The sequence below is a fragment of the Somniosus microcephalus genome, unplaced genomic scaffold, assembly GCF_052327205.1.
Source record: "Somniosus microcephalus isolate GS21.2 unplaced genomic scaffold, FLI_Smic_1.0 unresolved_chr1, whole genome shotgun sequence".
NCBI classification, from domain to species: Eukaryota; Metazoa; Chordata; class Chondrichthyes; order Squaliformes; family Somniosidae; genus Somniosus; species Somniosus microcephalus.
This window is the reverse complement of record NW_028225179.1, coordinates 70,852,661-70,877,941: the sequence shown is the minus strand read 5'-3', so window position 1 is coordinate 70,877,941 and position 25,281 is coordinate 70,852,661. Positions and strand designations below refer to the sequence as shown.

The 25,281-nt window shown below is 47.6% G+C and overlaps 1 protein-coding gene across 1 annotated transcript; it reads right to left on the bottom strand.

Annotated features, from left to right (window-relative positions):
• Positions 1-11,950: 11,950 nt before the first annotated feature.
• Positions 11,951-23,440, bottom strand: LOC147095480 (guanylate-binding protein 1-like). Its single transcript, XM_085973645.1, has 3 exons — positions 22,932-23,440; positions 13,707-13,919; positions 11,951-12,235 (listed from the first exon to the last, which is right to left on the bottom strand). Exons 1-3 carry the CDS (start codon positions 23,130-23,132, stop codon positions 11,951-11,953), a joined length of 699 nt encoding a protein of 232 aa, XP_085829771.1. The 5' UTR covers positions 23,133-23,440.
• Between the last annotated feature and the right edge of the window lie 1,841 nt (positions 23,441-25,281).

Below are 25,281 nucleotides of genomic sequence, written 5' to 3'. Positions count from 1 at the left end.
TCGCAGAGGACTACCAAACCCCCGAACAGACTAAATCTATAGAAGGGGTGAATGTGATGAAATATTCCATTCATCACTGCCTGTGACTGTGGTTGGTTTCAGGTTTCTCCTCACCATTGTATTGTGTATTGGAATGTATGGAATGTGTTGTGTGTAGGGCTCCGCCCATACCTGGCCTCTATGTAAGCCAGCTCAGTCTGGCCTCACAGCCAGTACTGCAGACCTCCAGGGAAGATACCTCTCTCCACTGCGTGTTATCTTCTAAGTTAATAAAAGCCTTGTTTTGTTTCGCTAACATCGAGTCTCGGGATTATTGAGGCACATCAGTATTGAAATATAATTGTCATGGAAAATTACTCAACACAGGCCGGGGATGCAGCCTGGGCCTTTCCTGCTCAGTGTGTGTGTGTGAGAGTGTGTGGGGCTCAGTGTCACACTGGGTGAGATCAGTTCACTCAACACAGGCCGGGGATGAAGCCTGGGCCTTTCCTGCTCTGTGTGTGTGTGTGGCTCAGTCCCACACCGGGTGAGATCAGCTCACTCAGCACAGGCCGGGGATTGAGCCTGGGCCTTTCCTGCTCAGTGTGTGTGTGGGGCTGCGTCCTACACCGGGTGAGATCAGCTCACTCAACACAGGCCGGGGATTGAGCCTGGGCCTTTCCTGCTCAGTGTGTGTGTGGGGCTGAGTCCCACACTGGGTGAGATCAGCTCACTCAACACAGGCCGGGGATTGAGCCTGGGCCTTTCCTGCTCTGTGTGTGTGTGGGGCTGCGTCCCACACCGGGTGAGATCAGCTCACTCTACACAGGCCGGGGATTGAGCCTGGGCCTTTCCTGCTGTGTGTGTGTGAGGGGCTCAGTCCCACACCGGGTGAGATCAGCTCACTCAGCACAGGCCGGGGATGGAGCCTGGGCCTTTCCTGCTGTGTGTGTGTGGCTCAGTCCCACACCGGGTGAGATCAGCTCACTCAGCAAAGGCCGGGGATGAAGCCTGGGCCTTTCCTGCTCTGCTTGGGAGCAATGTTTTCCTATATATTAAAAGGAACAGATGGACTAACTGTAGTGAGTAGAACAGGCATCTTAGTTACGTCGACCAATTCTCGTTACATTGTGAGACAGGTTGTCAAGGGAAGATCAGTTCAAGATTCAGGTCTGTTGCGATCTTGTGACAAATTTAAAAAACTCTCTAACTTTCCGCATCAAACACTCCGCAATAGTTCTGGGAGTGTTTGATGGGACAGTGTAGAGGGAGCTTTACTCTCTATCTAACGCATGCTGTACCTGCCCTGGGAGTGTGTGATGGGACTGTGTAGAGGGAGCTTTACTCTGTATCTAACCCGTGCTGTACCTGCCCTGGGAGTGTTTGATGGGACAGTGTAGAGGGAGCTTTACTCTGTATCTAACCCGTGCTGTACCTGCCCTGGGAGTGTTTGATGGGACAGTGTAGAGGGAGCTTTACTCTGTATCTAACCCGTGCTGTACCTGCCCTGGGAGTGTTTGATGGGACAGTGTAGAGGGAGCTTTACTCTGTATCTAATCCATGCTGGACCTGCCCTGCGAGTGTTTGATGGGACAGTTTAGAGGGAGCTTTACTCTGTATCTAACCCGTGCTGTACCTGCCCTGGGAGTGTTTGATGGGACAGTGTAGAGGGAGCTTTACTCTGTATCTAACCCGTGCTGTACCTGCCCTGCGAGTGTTTGATGGGACAGTGTAGAGGGAGCTTTACTCTGTATCTAACCCGTGCTGTACCTGCCCTGGGAGTGTTTGATTGGACAGTGTAGAGGGAGCTTTACTCTGTATCTAACCCGGGCTGTACCTGCCCCGGGAGTGTTTGATGGGACAGTGTAGAGGGAGCTTTACTCTGTATCTAACCCGTGCTGTACCTGCCCTGGGAGTGTTTGATGGGACAGTGTAGAGGGAGCTTTACTCTGTATCTAACCCGTGCTGTACCTGCCCTGCGAGTGTTTGATGGGACAGTGTAAAGGGAGCTTTACTCTGTATCTAACCCGTGCTGAACCTGCCCTGGGAGTGTTTGATGGGACAGTGTAGAGGGAGCTTTACTCTGTATCTAACCCGTGGTGTACCTGCCCCGGGAGTGTTTGATGGGACACTGTAGAGGGAGCTTTACTCTGTATCTAACCCGTGCTGTACCTGCCCTGGGAGTGTTTGCTGTCTATCTAGGCTCTGTATGGCTCAGTCCCACACTGGGTGAGATGAGGTAACTCAGCACTCGGCCTTTCCTGCTCTGTTGGAGAGCAATGTTTTTGTACATGTTAATAAGGTCAAGAGCTGGCTGTTGCAATTAGTACTACATAGTAGTTACAACATAGAAAAACATTATTCGGCTCCAACAGGTCCATGCCGGTGTTTATGCTCCACACGAGCCTCCTCCCACCCCTCTTCATCTCACCCTATCACCATAACCCTCTATTCCTTTCTCCCTCATGTGTTTATCTAGCTTCCCCTTAAATACATCTACGCCATTCGCCTCAATGTGGTAGCGAGTTCCACTTTCTGGCCACTCTCTGGGTAAAGAAGTCTCTCCTGAATTCCCCACTGGGTTTATTAGTGATTATCTTATATTGATGGCCCCTAGTTCTGTTCTCTACCGCAAGTGGAAACATCTTCTCTACGTCTACCCTATCGAACCTGTCAAATGCACAAATCCTTAAGGGTGGCGGGACAAGTTGATAAGGTGCTTAAAGAAGCAGATGGGTGGCTTGGGTTTGTAAATAGTGGCGCAGAATGTAAAAGCAAAGAGATCATGCTGGAACTTTATAAACACTGGATAGGCCTCAGCTGGGGAATTGTGGACAATTCTGGGCACCAGACTTCAGGAAAGGCATTAGGAAGGGGTACAGAGGAGGTTTACCAGATGCTCCCAGGGAAGGGACTTCAGTTAGGAGGAGAGGTTGGAAAAGTTAGGACTGTTCTCCTTGGAACAGAGAAGGTGAAGAGGTGAACGAATAGAGGTTTCCAAGATGGTGGGGCGTTTTGATAGAGGAGATAGGGAAAAATTATTCCCTCTGGCGAGTGGGTCAGTAACCAGATGTCATAGATTCAAAATCATTGGAAAGAGAGCTGGAGGGGGCAACGAGGAGAATTCTTCACTCCGAGAGTTGTCGGGATCTGGAACACGTTACTGAAAAGGTGGTGGAATCTGATTCCATGAATCATTTTTAAAGGGAATTGGACAGAAGGATGAGGAATTTACAGGGATATGGGCAAAAAGGGGGGTGTTAGGAGTAAGCACGACTGCTCTTTCAAAGAGCCGGCAGTGGCACGACGGGCCGAACGGCCTCCTTCTGTGCTTTAAGTTTCAATAATTTTATAAAACCCTTTCGTAATCTCTATCAGGTCGCCCCCTCAGCCTTCCCTCTTCTACCGAAACGAGCCCCATGCCTGTTCAATCTCACCTGATAGGTATAACCTCTCAGTTCTGGTATCATTCTCGTAAATCGTTGTTGCACCTTCCCCAGTGCCTCTACATCCTTTATATAATATGGAGACCAGAACTGTACGCAGCACTCCCAAGTGTGGCCTAACCAAGGTTTAACATAACTGCTCTGCTTTTCAATTCTATCCCTCTAGAAATGAACCCCAGTGCTTTGTTTGCTTGCTTTTTTTTTTAAGGCCTTATTAATCTGCATCACTACTTTTAGTGATTGGTGTATCTGTACCCCTCTGCTCCTCTACCCCATTTAGACACGTATTTTCCAAGGGCTTCGTATTCCTCCTACCAAAATGTACCACCTCACACTTGTCTATATTGCAATTAATTTGACAATTGCTCGCCCATTCCGCAAGTTTATTAATGTCTTCCGGTATTTTGTCACAGTCCTCCTCTGTATTAACGACACCCTCCAATTGGGTGTCGCCTGCAAATTTGGAAATTGTACTTCCGATTCCCGAGTCCCAAATCATTTCTGTAAATGGGGAACAACAGTGGTCCCGGCGCCGCTCCCTGTGGAACACCATTTCCCACCATTTAAAAAAAAAATCATTTATTGGATGTGGGCGTCGCTGGCAAGGCCAGCATTTATTGCCCATCCCTAATTGTCCTTGAGAAGGTGGTGTGGAGCTGCTTCTTGAACCGCTGCAGTCCGTGTGGTGAAGGTGCTCCCACGGTGCTGTTAGGGAGGGAGTTCCAGGATTTTGACCCAGCGACGATGAAGGATCGGCGATATACTTCCAAGTCAGGATGGTGTGTGACTTGGAGGGGAACTTGGAGGTGGTGGTGTTCCCATGCGCCTGCTGCCCTTGTCCTTCTAGGTGGAAGAGGTCGCGGGTTTGGGAGGTGCTGCCAAAGAAGCCTTGGCGAGTTGCTGCAGTGCATCTTGTAGATGGTACACACTGCAGCCACGGTACGCCGGTGGTGGAGGGAGTGAATGTTTAAGGTGGTGGATGGGGTGCCAATCAAGCAAGCTGCTTTGTCCTGGATGGTGTCGAGCTTCTTGAGTGTTGTTGGAGCTGCACTCATCCAGGCAAGTGGAGAGTATTCCAGCAAACTCCTGACTTGTGCCTTGTAGATGGTGGAAAGGCATTGGGGAGTCAGGAGGTGAGACGCTCACCGCAGAATATCTAGCCTCTGACCTGCTCTTGTTGCCACAGTATTTATGTGGCTGGTCCAGTTAAGTTTCTGGTTAATGGTGAACCTCAACCTGCCAACCTGAATAATTACCTTTAACCCCTACTCTCCGTTTTCAGTTTTGAAGCCAGCTTGCTGTGCATTCCGCCGCTACTTGGCCCATGACTCCACATATCCTGACCTGAGTCATGAGTCTACTACTATATTTGAGTACAGTAGTAAAGAAGTCTGTTGTGTATGTACCTTTAAGAGAATAACTGGTCTCAGACTGCAGTACCGGCAGTGACCACCCCTGTATAAAAGGCGCTAGTGAGCCTCTGTGTTTTCAGTTTCCCAATTGACTTCAATCAGTAAAGACTTGTTTTGTTCAACTCCTGCTGTCCGTGTCTCAATCATTCACGGACATAATACTGGCGACGAGCAGATATGAACTTACCTACAGTCTGCACCACCTCCTGGGATCCATTCCTGCAGTGAAGTGAGCAGAGGTCGAGGCCAGAAGGAAGAAAGAAGCAGTAGAAACGGGCGTTGACCGTGGGCATCCGCCCCTGTGTTAGCGGAGTTGAAGATTGCTGGAGAAGCTGTCGAAAGCAGGGCCTGATTCCTGTTGACGGTGCTTCAGCTAATCGGGCTGGTGGCAGGTAGTACACTGATCCTTCCTGGGCTGCGGCGTTCGCGAACTCGAGCAGGTGGCTTGCAACGGGGCCGAGCAGCGTTGTCGGGAAGAGGAGAGAGAGAGGGTGGAGCACACAGGGCGCGGCCGGTGCTACGAAACCGGGCTGCATATAGACCCGAGAAGAGGGAGGCAAGAGTCCCACAGGGTTGTTCCACGACGGGAAAATAATTAAAAAAAGAAATATTAAACGCGCAAGAATCCGCGAGGAGCTGCAGGTTGCAACGGGAACCACGGAAAGCAGCGCTAGCAACAGCGGGGAAGAAGGCAAAGCGCGGGAGGCGCCATTTTGTTAAATCGGGGAAGAAGGCAAAGCGCGGGAGGCGCCATTTTAGATTTTCAAGATGCCGAAGACTGGCTGTATCACTGCCTTTGATAATACAATGGAGGACTGGACCATGTATGTGGAAAGAGTCGAGGTATATTGCGAGGCAAACAAAATAGCCGATGAGAAAAAGGCATCGGTATTGCTAAACTTAATGGGTGCTAGAACGTATGGCCTATTGCGGGACCTGATTACTCCAGCCAAACCGAAGGCGAAGAGTTTTAACGAAATTGTTGCTGTCCTACAGGAACACCTAAACCCTGCACCGCTGTTGATAGCAGAAAGATTTAAATTCCACAGGAGAACTCAGCATAAAGATGAGAGCAATGCTGAGTACCTTATGGAACTACGCAAGCTATCAAAGCACTGCCAGTTCGGAGCAGGACTGGCAGATACCCTACGGGACAAATTTGTCTGTGGACTCCTGAGTGAAGGAACACAGAAGAAGTTACTCTCAGAGAAAGAGCTGACGCTAGATAAGGCTTTCAGCGTGGCAGTATCGTATGAAGCAGCAGCCAGGGGAGCTGCGGAAATTCAACAAAAGCCACAGGAATACGGCACCCACGAAATGACACGGGGATTTGCAAAATGTTATCGCTGCGGCAGAACTAACCATGACCAGAAGGACTGCTGGTCCAAAGACAAAATATGCAGGCAATGCGGAAAGATGGGACACACTGCACGAGTTTGCAGGTCTGGGAAGAAGACCAGCGACAACAAAAAGGCTACTAAGGAACCGTACAAGAAAGTACAAAAGATGACGGACAGTAGTTCCGAAGACCAGATGAGCGATAGTGAATCTGGGAACAGGAGACTAAGCTGTCTCAAACTTCACAATGTAATCGCAAAAGAGGATCACCGAACCATTTGGGTCACCCTCACGATAGCAGGGTCCCAAGTTAAAATGGAATTGGATACAGGATCAGCGCTAACCGTCATGAATCGACGAGACTACGAGTGGCTATTCTCACACATACCCTTGAGAGAGACATCCATCGTCTTGACGAGGTATACGGGGCAAAAAGTATACCCCAGAGGAAAAATAAGGGTGCCTGTCGAATACAACGGCAAGAAAATACGGAAATTGTATCTCTACATACTGCAAAATGGTGGACCACCGTTATTGGGATGGGAATGGATCAGGAAGATAAACTTAGATTGGCACTCCATTCATGCAATGACGGTGGACGGTAAAAAAGATGACGACGTCACTCCTGGACGATTGTCAACAATCTTAGCTAACGCCAAAGAGGTATTTCAACAAGAACTGGGCACTCTTAAAGGCGTAACCGCCTCGATAAAAATAGAAGAGAATGCAATTCCCAAGTTTTTCAAAGCAAGACCGGTACCATATGCAATTCGCCCAGCCGTCGAGGCAGAGCTGGAGAATCTGGAGAAGGCAGGCGTGTTGCCTAAGGTCGACTGGAGCGAGTGGGCGACACCCATCGTTCCTGTCATGAAGAAAACGTTAAGCAATAAGTCTGAGGAGCCAAGGAAGGTTCGCATCTGTGGGGATTTCAAGGTGACGGTGAACCCAGTCCTTCACACAGTACAATATCCTCTTCCAAGGATAGAAGACATCTTCGCCTCACTGTCTGGAGGGAAGCGTTTTACAAAAATTGACCTAGCACAAGCATATTTGCAGATGGAGGTTGAAGAATCCTCTCGGAAGTATCTCACGATAAACACTCACAAAGGTCTTTACCAGTATCATCGATTGGTATTCGGAGTAGCATCAGCTCCGGCGATATGGCAAAGAGCGATGGAACAAGTCCTGCAAGGGATTCCGGGGACTCAGTGTTACTTGGACGACATCCTTGTGACAGGTGAAGATGACAGTGAACACCTTAACAACCTAGAACAGGTGCTCACTAGACTACGGGAACATGGGCTACGAGCCAACCGCCCCAAGTGCGAGTTTTTTAAGAAACAGATATCATATTGTGGCCACGTGATTGATGAAGAGGGGTTACACAAGTCCCCTGACAAAATTGAAGCGGTTGTTAAGGCCCCAGCGCCTGAAAATGTGTCACAACTGAGGTCATTCCTCGGATTGGTGAATTACTACCATAAGTTTTTGCCAAATTTGTTGACAATTCTGCACCCACTGAACGCCCTGCTACAAACGGGAGTAGCATGGAAATGGAGCAATGATTGTAAGCGGGCCTTTCAGAAGAGTAAGGACTTAATCACTTCAAGAGAAGTATTGGCTCACTACAACCCAGCACTGCCGATTAGACTGGCGTGTGATGCATCTCCCTACGGCATTGGGGCGGTACTGTCACATAAATTCCTTGATGGTTTAGAGAGGCCGATAGCTTTTGCGTCACGCTCGTTAACTTCTGCCGAGCGTAACTACGCCCAGATTGACAGAGAGGCCCTCAGCCTAGTGTGGGGGGTGAAGAAGTTCAATCACTACCTGCACGGTCAAAAATTTACTCTACTAACCGATCATCAACCTCTTGTCTCCATTTTCAACCCTCAGAAGGGCGTACCGATAATGACAGCACAACGGCTGCAGAGGTGGTCCCTTTTCCTAGGGGCACACCAATATGACATCGAGTACAAAGGAACTAAACAGCATGGGAATGCTGATGGATTGTCACGCCTACCGTTGCCGACGGTGGAAGAAGAAGACCTTGCAGTGGATCCAATGGAGTTATTCCACTCGACCATAGTCGAATGTCTCCCTGTGACGAATGCAAACATAGAAAAGGAAACACGGAATGACCCGACACTATCACGGGTCTATGATTTAACGGTGAAGGGATGGCCAGCACATGGCGAACCACTGCTGCCAGCATTCTCACCGAGAAGAGAACAGCTGTCAGTGTGCAGAGGAACCTTGATGTGTGGATCCAGAGTAGTAATTCCACCTAAGTTGACGGATAGAGTGCTCAATGAGCTTCATAAGGGTCATCTGGGTGGGGTAAAAATGAAGAACTTAGCCAGAGCGTTTGTGTGGTGGCCGGGAATCGATAGAGAAATCAAAGAGATGACCAAGAGCTGTGCAGGATGCCAGAAGGTCCAAAGCGCCCCACCACAAGCTCCTCTGCATCCATGGGAGTGGCCCTCATCTCCATGGCAAAGGGTGCACATTGATTTTGCTGGTCCCTTCATGGACTCGATGTTTTTAATTGTGGTGGATGCACATTCAAAGTGGCCAGAGGTAATAAAAATGTCCTCAACCACCACGGAAAAAACTATCACAGTTTTACGAACCATATTCGCCAGGAATGGGCTGCCTGAACAGATTTGCCCTGACAATGGACCACAGTTTGTGTCTGAAGAGTTCCGGAGGTTCTTAAAGAACAATGGTGTTAAGCATTACACATCTGCCCCATATCATCCAGCCACTAATGGATTGGCCGAGAGGTTTGTTCAAACATTCAAGAAGGCTATCAAGGCAATGTGTAATGAAGATATACCCCTACAACACAAGGTGGACAACTTCTTGTTTGCCTACCGGAATGTGACACATGCGGTTACCAACCAAACTCCAGCCATGATGTTCTTCAATCGAAGACTACGATGCCGCTTGGATTTGTTTAAGCCAAACGTCCGAAGAGATGTGGAGAACAGGCAGTTTCAGAATATGAATGAAAGGCCGACCAGGAGTTTTAAGATAGGTCAACCAGTTTTGGCCCGGGACTACCGCACTGAGAAATGGCAGCCAGGAACGATTTGTACACGGCAAGGACCTCTCATGTATACCGTGGACGTTGGAGAGAGCATTGTAAGACGCCATGCTGACCAGATTCTAGAGTCACTGGAAAACGTCAACTCCACACCACGATCTGATACACCTGGCAATGAAATCGACGTACCAATTGCAGCTACCACAGAATCGGTGATATTGGAAGCAGATGAACCAAACAACGACATTGATCCCGACTCAACCTTGCCAGAAGAACCTGATACCCCAAAGAGGCGTTATCCAGACAGAATCAGGAAGCCTCCTCAAAGACTGAACTTATAATTGCTTAAACTTAACCAATGTATCTAGCAACCGTAATTGTGATTGTAATTAGTTATCATTTAGTTGTTAAATGAATGTTATGTACTGTTTATCTAAAAGGGGAGGAATTGTTGTGTATGTACCTTTAAGAGAATAACTGGTCTCAGACTGCAGTACCGGCAGTGACCACCCCTATATAAAAGGCGCTAGTGAGCCTCTGTGTTTTCAGTTTCCCTATTGACTTCAATCAGTAAAGACTTGTTTTGTTCAACTCCTGCTGTCCGTGTCTCAATCATTCACGGACATAATAAAGTCTTATTCCAATTATATAGGGCCTTGGTGAGACCACACCTGGAGTACTGTGTACAATTTTGGTCTCCTTACCTAAGGAAGGATATACTTGCCATAGAGGGAGTGCAGCGAAGGTTCACTAGATTGATTTCTGGGATGGCGGGACTGTCGTATGAGAAGAGATTGTGTAAACTAGGCCAGTATTCTCTTGAATTCAGAAGAATGAGAGGGGATCTCATTGAAGCATACAGAATTATTACAGGGCTTGATAGGGTGGATGCGGGGAGAATGTTTCCCTTGGCTGGGAAGTCTAGAACCAGGGGCCACAGCCTCAGGATAAAGGGTAGGCCATTCAGGACTGAGATGAGAAGAAATTTCTTCACACAGAGGGTGGTGAATCTTTGGAATTCTCTACCCCAGAGGGCTGTGGAGGCTCAGTCATTGGGTGTATTCAAAACAGAAGTCGATAGATTTCTGACTAGTAAAGGCATCAAGGGATATGGTGATGGGGCCGGTGAATGGAGTTGAGGCAGAAGATCAGCCATGGTCTCGTTGAATGGCGGAACAGGCTCGAAGGGCCGAATGGCCTACTCCTGCTCCTATTTCTTATGTTTTTATCTGGTACTTTATCAAAGGCTTTTGAAATTCCAAATATATTACATCTACTGCATTACCCTTATCTACTCTTTCTGTTACTTCTTCAAAGAATTCAATAAGACCAAAGAACAGGTGGACTAACTGCAGTGACTAGATAAGGCATCTTAGTTATGTCGACTGATTCTCGGAACATTGCAAGACAGGCTGTGAAGGGAAGGTCACTTCGAGATTCGGGACTGTCTGTGATCTCGTCACAACTGAAGAAACTCTCTAACTTTCCACATCAACCATTTGCAATAGTTGCAGAAATAGTACCAGAGCCTGAAATTCAATATCCATTCCCATTCTCTGCTGAAGCGCTTGTAGTCAGCAGCCATATTCTGCTCCACCTCTTTACGCTTCTCGGACGAGTACTTTGCCCGCTCTGCCTGCTTATGCTCCATGGCCTCCTTCAGCTGAACCCAGCTCTTCTCCTTCTCTTCCTCGAACTTTTCCTTCATCTGCCTCAGCAGCTCCTCAGCCCTGACGCGCTCCTCCTCCTCTCTCCGCTTTTCCCTGGATTGTCGCTCCTTCTCCGCCTTCAAGAGCTGTTCATTCAAAGCTTGGATAACGATTAAAAAATGCATCACACAATAGTTATACCCGATATCTTTACATCTCGGGCAGTGTACAGAGAGCTTTACTCTGTATCTAACCTGTGCTGTACCTGCCCTGGGAGTGTATTATGGGACAGTGTAGAGGGAGCTTTACTCTGCATCTAACCCGTGCTGTACCTGCCCTGGGAGTGTTTGATGGGACAGTATAGAGAGAGCTTTACTCTGTATCTAACCCCTGCTGTACCTGCCCTGGGAGTGTTTGATGGGACAGTGTAGAGGGAGCTTTACTCTGTATCTAACCCGTGCTGTACCTGCCCTGGGAGTGTTTGATGGGACAGTGTAGAGGGAGCTTTACTCTGTATCTAACCCGTGCTGTACCTGCCCTGGGAGAGTTTGATGGGACAGTGTAGAGGGAGCTTTACTCTGTATCTAACCCCTGCTGTACCTGCCCTGGGAGTGTTTGATGGGACAGTGTAGAGGGAGCTTTACTCTGTATCTAACCCGTGCTGTACCTGCCCTGGGAGTGTTTGATGGGACAGTTTAGAGGGAGCTTTACTCTGTATCTAACCCGTGCTGTACCTGCCCTGGGAGTGTTTGATGGGACAGTTTAGAGGGAGCTTTACTCTGTATCTAACCCGTGCTGTACCTGCCCTGGGAGTGTTTGATGGGACAGTTTAGAAGGAGCTTTACTCTGTATCTAACCCCTGCTGTACCTGCCCTGGGAGTGTTTGATGGGACAGTTTAGAGGGAACTTTACTCTGTATCTAACCGCATGACTTAGGAGTGTTTGATGTCTATCTAGACACTATAAGGCTCTGTCCCACAGCGGATGTGAGCAGCTCACTCAGCACAGGCTAGGGATGGAACCTGGGACTTTCCTGGGCAGTGTGAAGCTCAGTATCATCCCCGGATTGTGCTGATCTCATCTGTTGCGGTGTTGAGCCCCAGATGTATACAGCAGGAATGGCCGGTACCATTGCAGCATCTCGAAAGCCCCCCCACTTCCCAGACCATTCCTCCGCCAACCCCCATCTTCTGGGGGTCTAGACGGAACCCCAAACACCCCTCCGCACACCCTCAATGCCTGCGAATCGCTTCTCTCACCAGGCACTTGATGCTCCTTCTCGTGCAGCATTCTATCCATGTTTAGCACTGCGGCTAAGTAAGGCTTCACCGTGCGCAGGAAGTGGGCGAGGATTTCAGTCCCCTGTACGGAAGGAAGGCGCCACAGACATAGTCAACCTTCCAATATTCCAGAGAGTCAACTGGCTATGACATAGCTCAACCTAAATATCATTATGTGCAAAGGAATTGGGTTAAGAGTGTGGATACATCATCATTCCCCCAATCAATGACTCTCCCCACCCATTTAATCTCCTCCCACAGCCCATGTACACTCTCCTCTATCACTGACTCTACCCACCTATTTAATCTCCTCCCACAGCCCATGTACACTCTCCACTATCACTGACTCTCCCCACCCATTTAATCTCCTCCCACAGCCCATGTACTCTCGCCCCTATCATGGACTCTATCCATCCATTTAATCTCCTCCCACAGCCCATGTACACTCTCCCCTATCACTGACTCTCCCCACCCATTTAATCTCCTCCCACAGCCCATGTACACTCTCCCATATCACTGACTCTCCCCACCCATTTAATCTCCTCCCACAGCCCATGTACACTCTCCCCTATCACTGACTCTTCCCACCCATTTAATCTCCTCCCACAGCCCATGTACACTCTCCCCTATCACTGACTCACCCCACCCATTTAATCTCCTCCCACAGCCCATGTACACTCTCCCTTATCATGGACTCTATCCACCCATTTAATCTCCTCCCACAGTCCATGTACACTCTCCCCTATCACTGACTCTATCCGCCCATTTAATCTCCCCCCACAGCCCATGTACACTCTCCCCTATCACTGACTCTACCCACCCATTTAATCTCCTCCCACAGCCCATGTACACTCTGCCCCTATCACTGACTCTACCCACCCATTTAATCTCCTCCCACAGCCCATGTACACTCTCCCCTATCACTGGCTCGCCCCAAACATTTAATCTCCTCCCACAGCCCATGTACACTCTCCCTATCACTGACTCTCCCCACCCATTTAATCTCCTCCCACAGCCCAAGTACACTCTGCCCCTATCACTGACTCTCCCCACCCATTTAATCTCCTCCCACAGCCCATGTACACTCTCCCCTATCACTGGCTCTCCCCAAACATTGAATCTCCTCCCACAGCCCATGTACACTCTCCCCTATCACTGACTCTCCCCAAACATTGAATCTCCTCCCACAGCCCATGTACACTCTCCCCTATCACTGACTCTCCCCACCCATTTATTCTCCTCCCACAGCCCATGTACACTCTCCCTATCACTGACTCTCCCCACCCATTTAATCTCCTCCCACAGCCCATGTTCACTCTCCCCTATCATTGACTCTCCCCACCCATTTAATCTCCTCCCACAGCCTAAAGAGAGAAAGAAAGAGCCTCACTGAGAGTGAGAGACATGGAGCGGCGAGAGAATGACAGGAAGCGATGTATGAAAAGAACAGAAATAGAGAGATGGAGACTGAGAGAGGGAGAGACAGAGAGAGATAAAAACCAAGAGTGAATTAGAGAAGTGGAGAAAGACGGAAAGTAAAATGGCGGACTGACCATCATCTCCTCGACAGTTGCAGCATTGAATTGCTTTGTGCCATTCTCCAGTGCGCTCTCCAACTCCAGATATCCCCCAGGTCTCAAGTAATAACCAGAATCCAAGTTCTCCTTTACCGATTCCATCACTTCCGACAGTAACGCCTCACATCTTTGTCTTGATTCACTTTCGATCTTGGCAAGTAGTGAATTGTACCGGGAACTCAGGGACTCCTGGGAACAGGAAAAAATAATGAGTCAAAGAGACCCTGGACCTCAGGGAGATATCTGTACTCTGACTGGTGTCTCTCAGTCCCCTCTCCCTCAGTGAGATATCTGTACACTGACTGGTGTCTCTCAGTCCCCTCTCCCTCAGTGAGATATCTGTACACTGACTGGTGCCTCTCAGTCCCCTCTCCCTCAGTGAGATATCTGTACACTGACTGGTGTATCTCAGTCCCCTCTCCCTCAGGGAGATATCTGTACACTGACTGGTGTCTCTCAGACCCCTCTCCCTCAGTGAGATATCTGTACACTGACTGGTGTCTCTCAGTCCCCTCTCCCTCAGTGAGATATCTGTACACTGACTGGTGTCTCTCAGTCCCCTCTCCCTCAGGGAGATATCTGCACACTGACTGGTGTCTCTCAGTCCCTCTCTCTCAGGGAGATATCTGTACACTGACTGGTGTATCTCAGTCCCCTCTCCCTCAGGGAGATATCTGTACACTGACTGGTGTATCTCAGTCCCCTCTCCCTCAGGGAGATATCTGTACACTGACTGATGTCTCTCAGTCCCCTCTTTGAGGGAGATATCTGTACACTGACTGGTGTCTCTCAGTCCCCTCTTTGAGGGAGATATCTGTACACTGACTGGTGTCTCTCATTCCCCTCTCTCTCAGGGAGATATCTGTACACTGACTGGTGTTTCTCAGTCCCCTCTCTCTCAGGGAGATATCTGTACACTGACTGGTGTCTCAGTCCCCTCTCCCTCAGGGAGATATCTGTGCACTGACTGTGTTATGTTCATAAATAAATAGACATTCTTATTATGAACAGCTAGCTTGGAGCTGGTCATTTTATTCAGCTATGTGGACTAGTGTACAGGCATCCATCTTGACTACTGCCTTGTGGGTAGCCTAGTGCATCATGGCTAGTCCCACTCTTATATACATACAGCTCCACCTAGTGTACCATTCTAGAATGACATGTTACTGATCATTACATCCCCCTTTCTTTGAGGTTAAACAAAATCAATATCAATCAATATCAATCAATCATAACGACATAAACATCTTCACAACAGTCAATACATTTTCAATATAGTTTTCTTTGTATTCAAAGATTAAGTCTATCAGGCTTTATTACTTCTGGTGGTGAGTGACAAGATTCAGTTGCGGCATTGTCATCGATTTGCTCTTGGATAATTTCTTGTGTTTTGGTGTTTCTGACATGTCTCACATTTGCCTATCATGTTCTCAATGTCCTTACTTATGCCAGGCCAATAAACAGTGTCACTTGCTCTCCTTTTGCATTTTTCAATTCCGAGGTGTCCCTCATGAATCCTTTTGAGCATGTCTCGACGTAGAGCCTGTGGAATGACTATTCTGTTCTGTTTTAGTAATAGTCCACTTGCGACACTCAACTCTGACCTTATGTGAAAGTATTTTGGACAGGAACCTTTTGGCCAACCATGATGAATGTTCTCTATTACTGTTTGTAATACTGTATCTTTTACTGTTTCTTCTGCTATTTGCTTTGATTTTGTGTCTGACACGGGCAGCGCAGCAGTGACCATACTCACATGAACATCCACATCTTCTTCAGTAGAGCTCACATGACTCATTGTGGGTGCTCAGGATAGTGCATCTGCTAACACTATGTATTTGCCTGGTGTGTAGATCAGTTCAAAGTCATATCTTTGCAGCTTCATCATGAGTCATTGAATCCTTGGAGACATCTCATTCAGGTTCTTTTTTATGATGGCAACCAGTGGGCAGTGGTCTGTCTCAACTGTGAAGGTGGGAAGTCCATATATGTAGCTATGAAACTTTTCTAGTCCAACTACCAAGCCTAGACATTCCTTTTCAATCTGGGCGTATCGACACTGAGAATCAGTCACAGACCTGGAGGCACAGGCAACAGGCTTCCAATCTTCACCCTCTGCTTGTAGCAAGACCGCGCCTAGGCCATCTTTTGATGCATCTGTTGACACTTTGATTCTCTTTGTTGGGTCAAAGAAGGTGAGTACAGGTGTGGTTGTCAGCACTGTTTTGAGGTTCATCCACTCTTGTTCATGTCTTTCTGTCCATGCGAACTCATTTGTTTTATGTAGCAGGTCTCGCAGACAGGCTGTCTTGGCTGACAAGTTAGGAATGAACTTTCCAATGAAGTTTATCATCCCCATGATGCGTAGCACTCCTTTTTTATCAGTGGGTCGGGGCATGTTGAGTATGGCATTTACTTTTTCCATATCTGGCTCTATTCCTTTACCAGATAGATTATCTCCTAGGAAAGTGACTTCCTGGACGCCAAACTGACACTTGGCTTTGTTGAGCTTCAGTCCATTCCGGCGTATGCTCTGTAGCACTTTAGTCAGTCTCTCATTGTGTTCGTTCAGTGTGGAGCCCCAGATGATGATGTCATCAACATAGACCCGAACTCCTTCCAGACCTTCAATTATGTGTTCCATCGCTCTATGAAAGATTTCAGATGCAGATATTATCCCGAAAGGCATTCTGAGGAAACAATACCTGCCAAATGGTGTGTTGAAGGTACAGTATTTGGTGCTTTCTTCATCCAGTTTTAGTTGCCAAAATCCTTGTGAGGCATCGAGCTTTGTGAAGTATCTGGCACCTGACATTTCACTGGTGATCTCTTCTCGCTTGGGAATCTGGTAGTGTTCACGTTTTATGTTTGCATTTAAGTCCTTTGGATCCATGCATACTCTTAGATCATTGTTCTTTTTCTTTACACATACCATGGAGTTAACCCAGTCTGTTGGCTCTTCGACTTTCCTGATGATTCCTAGTGTGGTCATTCTGTCCAGTTCTTTCTTGAGCCGGTCACGCAGGGGTGCTGGAACTCTCCGTGGAGCATGTACCACTGGCTAAGCATCCTCCTTTAGCTGGATCTTGTAAGTGAATGGTAGAACTCCAAATCCTTTGAACACATCCTGGAAATTACTCACTACAGAATCCATTGAGTCATCTGGTCTGCTTATGGCACAGTTTATACGGTAGACTCTCTTGACCAGTTCTAAGTCCTCACAAGCTTTGTCACCTAGTAGTGAATCAAGTCCTTCAGCCACAACAGAAAACATGAGATGATGCACTTTGTCTTTGACTGTCACTTTAAGTCTGCATACACCTAAGCTATCTATTTTCTGTCCATTATAGTTCTTCAGTAGTACTGACTTTTTCTGTATTTTGGGCTTTTCTTTCATATTTTTAATGTCACTCATACTAATTAAGTTTGCTTTTGCCCCAGTATCTAGTTTCAATGTAACTAATGCTCCATTTACCTGCAGTGGCATCATCCATTTGTCCTCTTTCACTGCATTAACTTTATATTCAGCATTGTCCATTCCTGAGGGCTGCACATTTTCTGTATCCTTTTCGATATTGTCACATGACACCATTTCTACAAAAAATGTCTCACTTAAATCAGTATCCTCAATCACATTGACTTGTTGCCCTTTCTTTGTTTTTACTTTTGAAAAGCATTGTTTGGCAAAGTGATTCTTTCCATTACATTTTGTGCACATTTTCCCAAACGCTGGGCATTGTCGTGACTGGTGCTGGTAACCACAGCGTTTAGAATTAAAAGTTCCATCCTCCGATTGCTTTGCATTTCTGTTCTGCCATGTTTCTTCCCTTTGTAGGACACAGCACCGACAGCAGCACAGTCACTCATTACAGTCGCATCATTATTAATTTCACTGAAAGTCTTCACGTGCTTCTGAGCTAGCTCACTGGCATGGCATATTTTCACAGCATTTTCCAATGTTAGTTCGGTTTCTCTCAACAGACGTTCCCTGACCTTTTTATCATGAATACCAAACACAATCTGGTCACGAATCATGGATGATTTCAGTTCAGAGAAATTACATGTCTGTGCTTTCAGTTTCAGATCGGTCACAAAGCTATCCAAAGTCTCATTTTGCTGCTGCATCCGTGAACGGAACACGTACCTCTCATAGGTCTCGTTCTTTTTGGGAGAACAATGTGTATCAAACTTCTTTAGCACATCGTCCATCTTTTCCCTGTCCTTCTCTTGATCAAATACAAATGTATTAAATACCTCTATTGCCTGCGGGCCTGCAACCATGAGCAGCAACGCTATTTTCCTTGCATCTGGCTTCGTACCAAACCCGATGGCAGCAATGTAGAGTTCGAATTGTTGTTTGAAAGTCTGCCAATTGCAGTCGACATTCCCCGTGAGTTTCAAACCCTCCGGTGGCTTCAAATTCTCCATGTCGCGTTTCACAATATTCAGCAGATATTACCAATCCTGGTACCATGTTATGTTCAAAAATAAATAGACATTCTTATTATGAACAGCTAGCTTGGAGCTAGTCATTTTATTCAGCCATGTGGACTAGTGTACAGGCTTCCATCTTGACTCAGGACCTCAAAGGTTGTAATCTCTGGATTACTCCCAGTGCCACGTGCTAGTAAGTATAGGAATGGGAGGATAGAGCAGATGAATGCGTGGCTAAAGAGTTGGTGTAGGGGGGAGGGTTTTACTTTCCTGGATCACTGGGCCTGCTTCTGGGAAAGGTGGGACTTGTACAAGTCGGACGGGTTGCACCTGAACCAGAGCGGGACAAATATCCTTGCGGGGAGGTTTGCTAGCACTGTTGGGGGGGGTTTAAACTAACTTGGCAGGGGGATGGGATACAGAGGGGAGCTGAAATAGGGGGGGATGTGCTGCCAATTATAGAGAAAAAAACAAGTCAGCTTGGTAGACAGGGCAAATATATAAGGGCAAGGCTGGATGGCATCTATTTTAATGCAAGGAGTCTTGCGAATAAGGTGGATGAACTGAAGGTGTTGATAAACACATGGGAGTATGATATTGTTGCTATCACGGAGACATGGTTGAGGGAAGGGCAAGACTGGCAGCTCAATATTCCGGGGTACAGAATCTTCAGGCGAGACAGAGGGGGAGGTATAAGAGGAGGGGGTGTCGCAATATTAATTAAGGAGTCAATTACTGCAGTAAGGAGGGATGATATATTAGCAGGGTCCTCTAATGAGGCCATATGGGTGGAGCTTAAAAACAAAAAGGGGGCAAGCACTTTGCTGGGAGTGTACTATAGGCCTCCAAACAGTCAGGGGGAGATAGAGGAACAGATATGTAGGCAAATCTCAGAGAAATGTGCAAATAATAGGGTAATAATAATGGGGGATTTCAACTTCCCCAATATTAACTGGGATAGTCAGAGTGTGAAAGGCTCAGAGGGTGTAGAATTCTTAAAGTGCATCCAGGAGAGCTTTTTGAGCCAGCATGTAGAAAGTCCTACAAGAGAGGGGGCGGTACTGGACCTAATTCTAGGGAATGTGGCCGGCCAAGTGGAAAAAGTGCCAGTAGGTGAGCACTTTGGTGATAGTGACCATAATATGGTAAGATTTAAGGTGGCCATGGAAAAGGACAGGGATGGGCCGGAAATAAAGGTTCTAAATTGGGGGAAGGCCGATTTTAATAGGATAAGGCAGGATCTGGCCAAAATGGACTGGGATCAGCTACTTGTAGGAAAATCCGCATCGGAGCAATGGGAGGCTTTCAGAAGGGAGATTGAGATCATACAATGGCAACATGTTCCCGTAAAGGTCAAGGGTGGTTCCAAAAACCACAGGGAACCTTGGATGTCAGGGGATATACGAGAATGGATTAGGAAAAAAAGGAGGGCTTTTGGTAGATACAAAAGGCTAAAGACGGAGGAAGCCCTAGAGGAGTACAAAAAGTGCAGGGGGATACTTAAAAAAGAAATTAGGAGATCAAGGAGGGGCCATGAAATAACACTGGCAAGCAAAATAAAGGAAAATCCGAAGATGTTTTATAAGTATATTAAGGGTAAGAGGATAACTAGGGAAAAAATAGGGCCCATTAGGGACAAAAGTGGCAATCTGTGTGTGGAGCCGGAAGATGTAGGAGGGGTTCTAAATGAATTTTTTGCATCTGTTTTCACTATGGAGAAGGACGATGCAGACATAGAAATAGGGCGGGGGGACTGTGATATGCTCAAACATATTAACATCGAGCGGGAGGAGGTATTGGCGGTTTTAGCTGGCCTAAAAATGGATAAATCCCCAGGCCCGGATGAAATGTATCCCAGGCTGCTGTGTGAGGCAAAGGAGGAGATTGCGGGGGCTCTAACACATATATTCAGGACCTCTCTGGCCACAGGGGATGTGCCAGAGGACTGGAGAACCGCTAATGTAGTACCATTATTCAAGAAGGGTAGTAGGGAAAAACCGGGGAACTACAGGCCAGTGAGCCTAACATCAGTGGTAGGAAAATTATTGGAAAAAATCCTGAGGGACAAAATTTGTCTCCACTTGGAGAGGCAAGGATTAATCAGGGATAGTCAACATGGCTTTGTCAAGGGAAGATCATGTCTGACTAATTTGATTGAATTTTTTGAGGGGGTGACTAGGTGTGTGGATGAGGGTAACGCAGTGGATGTGGTATACATGGATTTCAGTAAGGCCTTCGATAAAGTCCCGCACAGGAGACTGGTCAAGAAGGTAAGAGCCCATGGAATCCAGGGTGCCTTGGCACATTGGATACAAAACTGGCTTAGTGGCAGAAGGCAGAGGGTGATGGTCGAAGGTTGTTTTTGTGACTGGAAGCCTGTGGCCAGTGGGGTACCACAGGGATCGGTGCTGGGTCCCTTGCTGTTTGTGGTCTACATTAATGACTTGGATATGAATGTAAAGGGTATGATCAGTAAGTTCGCGGATGATACAAAAATTGGTAGGGTGGTAAATAGCGAGGAGGGTAGCCTCAGTCTGCAGGACGATATAGATGGGTTGGTCAGATGGGCGGAACAGTGGCAAATGGAATTTAACCCGGAAAAGTGCGAGGTGATGCACTTTGGGGGGACTAACAAGGCAAAGGAATACACAATGAATGGAAAGACCCTAGGCAAGACGGAGGGTCAGAGGGATCTGGGTGTGCAAGTACACAGATCCCTGAAGGCGGCGGAACAGGTGGATAAGGTGGTAAAAAAGGCATATGGGATACTTGCCTTCATTAGCCGAGGCATTGAATATAAGAGCAAGGAGGTTATGATGGAGCTGTATAAAACACTGGTTAGGCCACAGCTGGAATATTGTGTGCAGTTCTGGTCGCCACACTACAGGAAGGATGTGATCGCGTTAGAGAGGGTGCAGAGGAGGTTCACCAGGATGTTACCAGGGCTGGAGCGCTTCAGCTATGAAGAGAGACTGGGCAGGTTGGGTTTGTTTTCCTTGGAGCTGAGGAGGCTGAGGGGGGACATGATTGAGGTGTACAAAATTATGAGGGGCATAGATAGGATGGATGCTGAGGAGCTTTTTCCCTTAGTAGAGGGGTCAATAACTAGGGGGCATAGATTCAAGGTAAAGGGCGGGAGGTTTAGAGGGGATTTGAGAAAGAACTTTTTCACCCAGAGGGTGGTTGGAGTCTGGAACTCACTGCCTGAAAGGGTTGTGGAGGCAGAAACCCTCACAACATTTAAGAAGCATTTGGATGTGCACTTGAAATGCCATAGCATACAAGGCTACGGGCCAAATGCAGGAATATGGGATTAGATTAGACAGGGCTTGATGGCCGGCGCGGACACGATGGGCCGAAGGGCCTCTATCCGTGCTGTATTACTCTATGACTCTATGACTCTATGACTACTGCCTTGTGGGTAGCCTAGTGCATCGTGGGTAGTCCCACTCTTATATACATACAGCTCCACCTAGTGTACCATTCTAGAATGACATGTTACTGATCATTACAGACTGGTGTCTCCCAGTACCTCTCCCTCAGGGAGATATCTGTACACTGACTGGTGTCTCTCAGTCCCTCTCTCTCATGGAGATATCTGTACACTGACTGGTGCCTCTCAGTCCCTCTCTCTCAGGGAGATATGTGTACACTGACTGGTGTCTCTCAGTCCCTCTCTCTCAGGGAGATATGTGTACACTGACTGGTGTCTCTCAGTCCCTCTCTCTCAGGGAGATATCTGTACACTGACTGGTTTCTCTCAATCCCTCTCTCTCAGGGAGATATCTGTACACTGACTGGTGTCTCTCAGTCCCCTCTCTCTCAGGAGATATCTGTACACTGACTGGTGTCTCTCAGTCCCTCTCTCTCAGGGAGATATCTGTACACTGAGTGGTGTCTCTCAGTCCCCTCTCTCTCAGGGAGATATCTGTACACTGACTGGTGCCTCTCAGTCCCTCTCTCTCAGGGAGATATCTGTACACTGACTGGTGCCTCTCAGTCCCCTCTCTCTCAGGGAGATATCTGTACACTGACTGGTGCCTCTCAGTCCCCTCTCTCTCAGGGAGATATCTGTACACTGACTGGTGTCTCTCAGTCCCTCTCTCTCAGGGAGATATCTGTACACTGACGGGTGTCTCTCAGTCCCTCTCTCTCAGGGAGATATCTGTACACTGACTGGTGTCTCTCAGTCCCCTCTCTCTGTCAGGGAGATATCTGTACACTGACTGGTGTCTCTCAGTCCCTCTCTCTCAGGGAGATATCTGTACACTGACTGGTGTCTCTCAGTCCCCTCTCTCTGTCAGGGAGATATCTGTACACTGACTGGTGCCTCTCAGTCCCCTCTCTCTGTCAGGGAGATATCTGTACACTGACTGGTGTCTCTCAGTCCCTCTCTCTCAGGGAGATATCTGTACACTGACTGGTGTCTCTCAGTCCCCTCTCTCTGTCAGGGAGATATCTGTACACTGACTGGTGTCTCTCAGTCCCTCTCTCTCAGGGAGATATCTGTACACTGACTGGTGTCTCTCAGTCCCCTCTCTCTGTCAGGGAGATATCTGTACACTGACTGGTGTCTCTCAGTCCCCTCTCTCAGGGAGATATCTGTACACTGACTGGTGCCTCTCAGTCCCCTCTCCCTCAGGGAGATATCAGTCCACTAACCCAAGTCCCTGAGTCACATCATTCATTCTTTGACCAGAGTTGTGGAGAAATGGGACCATTTTGGAGCGATGAGAGAAAAGAAGTCTATTGACGAGTATACCTCACCTCCAAATTCCAGATATGTTTCCCGGAGTCATCCTTCAGAGAGCGTTTTATGAAAACCCTCATGGCCTTGTTGTGGTAATAAGTGAATAGATCGGTGAGATGGTAGACAATGTGTGACGGTAGCTGGGACATCTCTGCCACCTTGCAGTCATAGTATTCCAGTGCTCTTTTAACAGCAGCGGTGTTTTCGTGATCCGCCATTCTGGCTATACCGCTCTCCACACAAGGCAGCTCACCATTAGCAGTGGCGTCCACGTAGGTCTCGGCCAAGTGGCTCAACACTGAGGTAGAAGATGGAGGAGATCACAACCAATGGACCCAAACCTTTCCCATTCACTCCCATTGTGCATTATCCCAATTGACCCAACCCCTTCCCATTCACTCCCATTGTACAGAATCCCAATGGACCCAACAGCTTCCATTTACACCCATTGTACAGAATCCCAATGGACCCAACCTCTTCCCATTCACTCCCATATTACAGAAACCCAATGGACCCAACCCCTTCCCATTCACACCCATTGTACAGAATCCCAATGGACCCAACCTCTTCCCATTCACTCCCATTGTACAGAATCCCAATGGACGCCATCCCTTCCCATTCACTCCCATTGTACAGAATCCCAATGGACCCGACCCCTTCCCATTAACTCCCATTGTACAGAATCCCAATGGACCCAACCCTTTCCATTCACTCCCATTGTACACAATCGCAATGGACCCAACCCCTTCCCATTCACTCCCATTGTACAGAATCCAAATGGACCCAACCCCTTCTCATTCACTCCCATTGTATAAAATCCCAATGGATCCAACACCTTCCCATTCACTCCCATTGAACAGAATACCAATGGACCCGACCCCATCCCACTCATTCCATTATACACAATCCCAATGGATCAACCCCTTCCCATTCACTCCCATTGTACAGAATCGCAATAGGCCCGACTACTTTCCATTCACTCCCATTGTATAGAAACCCCAATAGACCCAATCACTTCCCATTCACTCCCACTGTACAGAATCCCAATGAACCCAAACCCCTTCTGATTCACTCCCATTGTACAGAATCCCAAATGGACACAACATTTCGCATTCACTCCCATTGTACAGAATCCAAATGGACCTCACAGATCACAGAAATCACAGAAACCTCACAGTACAGATAGAGGCCATTTCAGCCCATCGAGCCTGCACCGACACATATCCCACCCGATCCCCGTAACCCCTACACCAGCACATATCCCACCCTATCCCCGTAACCCCACGTATTTAATCCCCCTAACACTAAGGGTCAATTTTTATCATGGCCAATCAACCTAACCCCACACATCTTTGGACTGTGGGAGGAAACCGGAGCACCCGGAGAAAACCCACGCAAACACGGGGAGAATGTGCAAACTCCACACAGACAGTCACCCGAGGCCGGATTCGAACCCGGGTCCTTGGCGCTGTGAGGCAACAGTGCTAACCACTATGCTGACCTGACCCATTCTCATTCACTCCCATCATATATAATACCAATGGACACAACGTTTCGCATTCACTCCCACTGTACAGAATCCTAATGATCCAAACCCCTTCCCATTCACTCCCATTATACTGAATCCCAAAGGACCCAAAGTCTTCTCATAGGAACATAGAAGCAGGAGGAGGCCATTTACCCCCTCGAGCCTGTTTTGCCATTCAATAAGATCATGGCTGATCTGCGACCTAACTCCATCCACCTGCCTTTGGCCCATATCCCTTAATACCTTTGGTTACCAAAAATCTATCAATTTCAGATTTAAAATTAACAATTGGCCCAGCATCAATTGCCATTTGCGGAAGAGAGTTCCAAACTTCAACCGGCTTTGTGTGTAGAAGTGTTTCCTAATTTCACTCCTGAAAGGTCTGGCTCTAATTTTTAGACTTTGCCCCCTAGTCCTAGACTCCCAAACCAGCAGAAATAGTTTCTCTCTCCCTACCCTATCTGTTCCCGTTAAAATCATGAAAACTTCGATCAGCTTACCCCTTAACCTTCAAAATTCTAGGGAATACAACCCTAGTTTGTGTAATGTCACCTCGTAATTTAACCCCTGGGGTCCGGGTATCATTCTGGTAAATCTATGCTGTCCTCCCTCCAAGGCCAATACATCCTTCCTAAGGTGTGGTGCCCAGAACTGCTCACAGTGCTCCAGGTGTGGTCTAACCAGGGCTTTGTATCGCTGCAGCATAACTTCTACCCCTCTGTACTCTAGTCCTCTAGATATAAAGGCCAGCATTCCATTAGCCTTTTTGATTATTTTCTGTACCTGTTCATGACATTTTAATGATCTATGTACCCGGACCCCCCAAGTCTCTTTGGACC

What these genes read in the sequence shown, in the direction of transcription:
- LOC147095480 (XM_085973645.1), bottom strand. Translation starts at nt 23,132, where the DNA reads ATGGCGGATCACGAAAACACCGCTGCTGTTAAAAGAGCACTGGAATAC. An exon ending in AACATATCTGGAATTTGGAG is followed by an intron (nt 13,920 to 22,931) that starts GTGAGGTATACT and finishes TCCTGTTCCCAG; the next exon opens with GAGTCCCTGAGTTCCCGGTA. An exon ending in CAACTGTCGAGGAGATGATG is followed by an intron (nt 12,236 to 13,706) that starts GTCAGTCCGCCA and finishes CCTTCCGTACAG; the next exon opens with GGGACTGAAATCCTCGCCCA.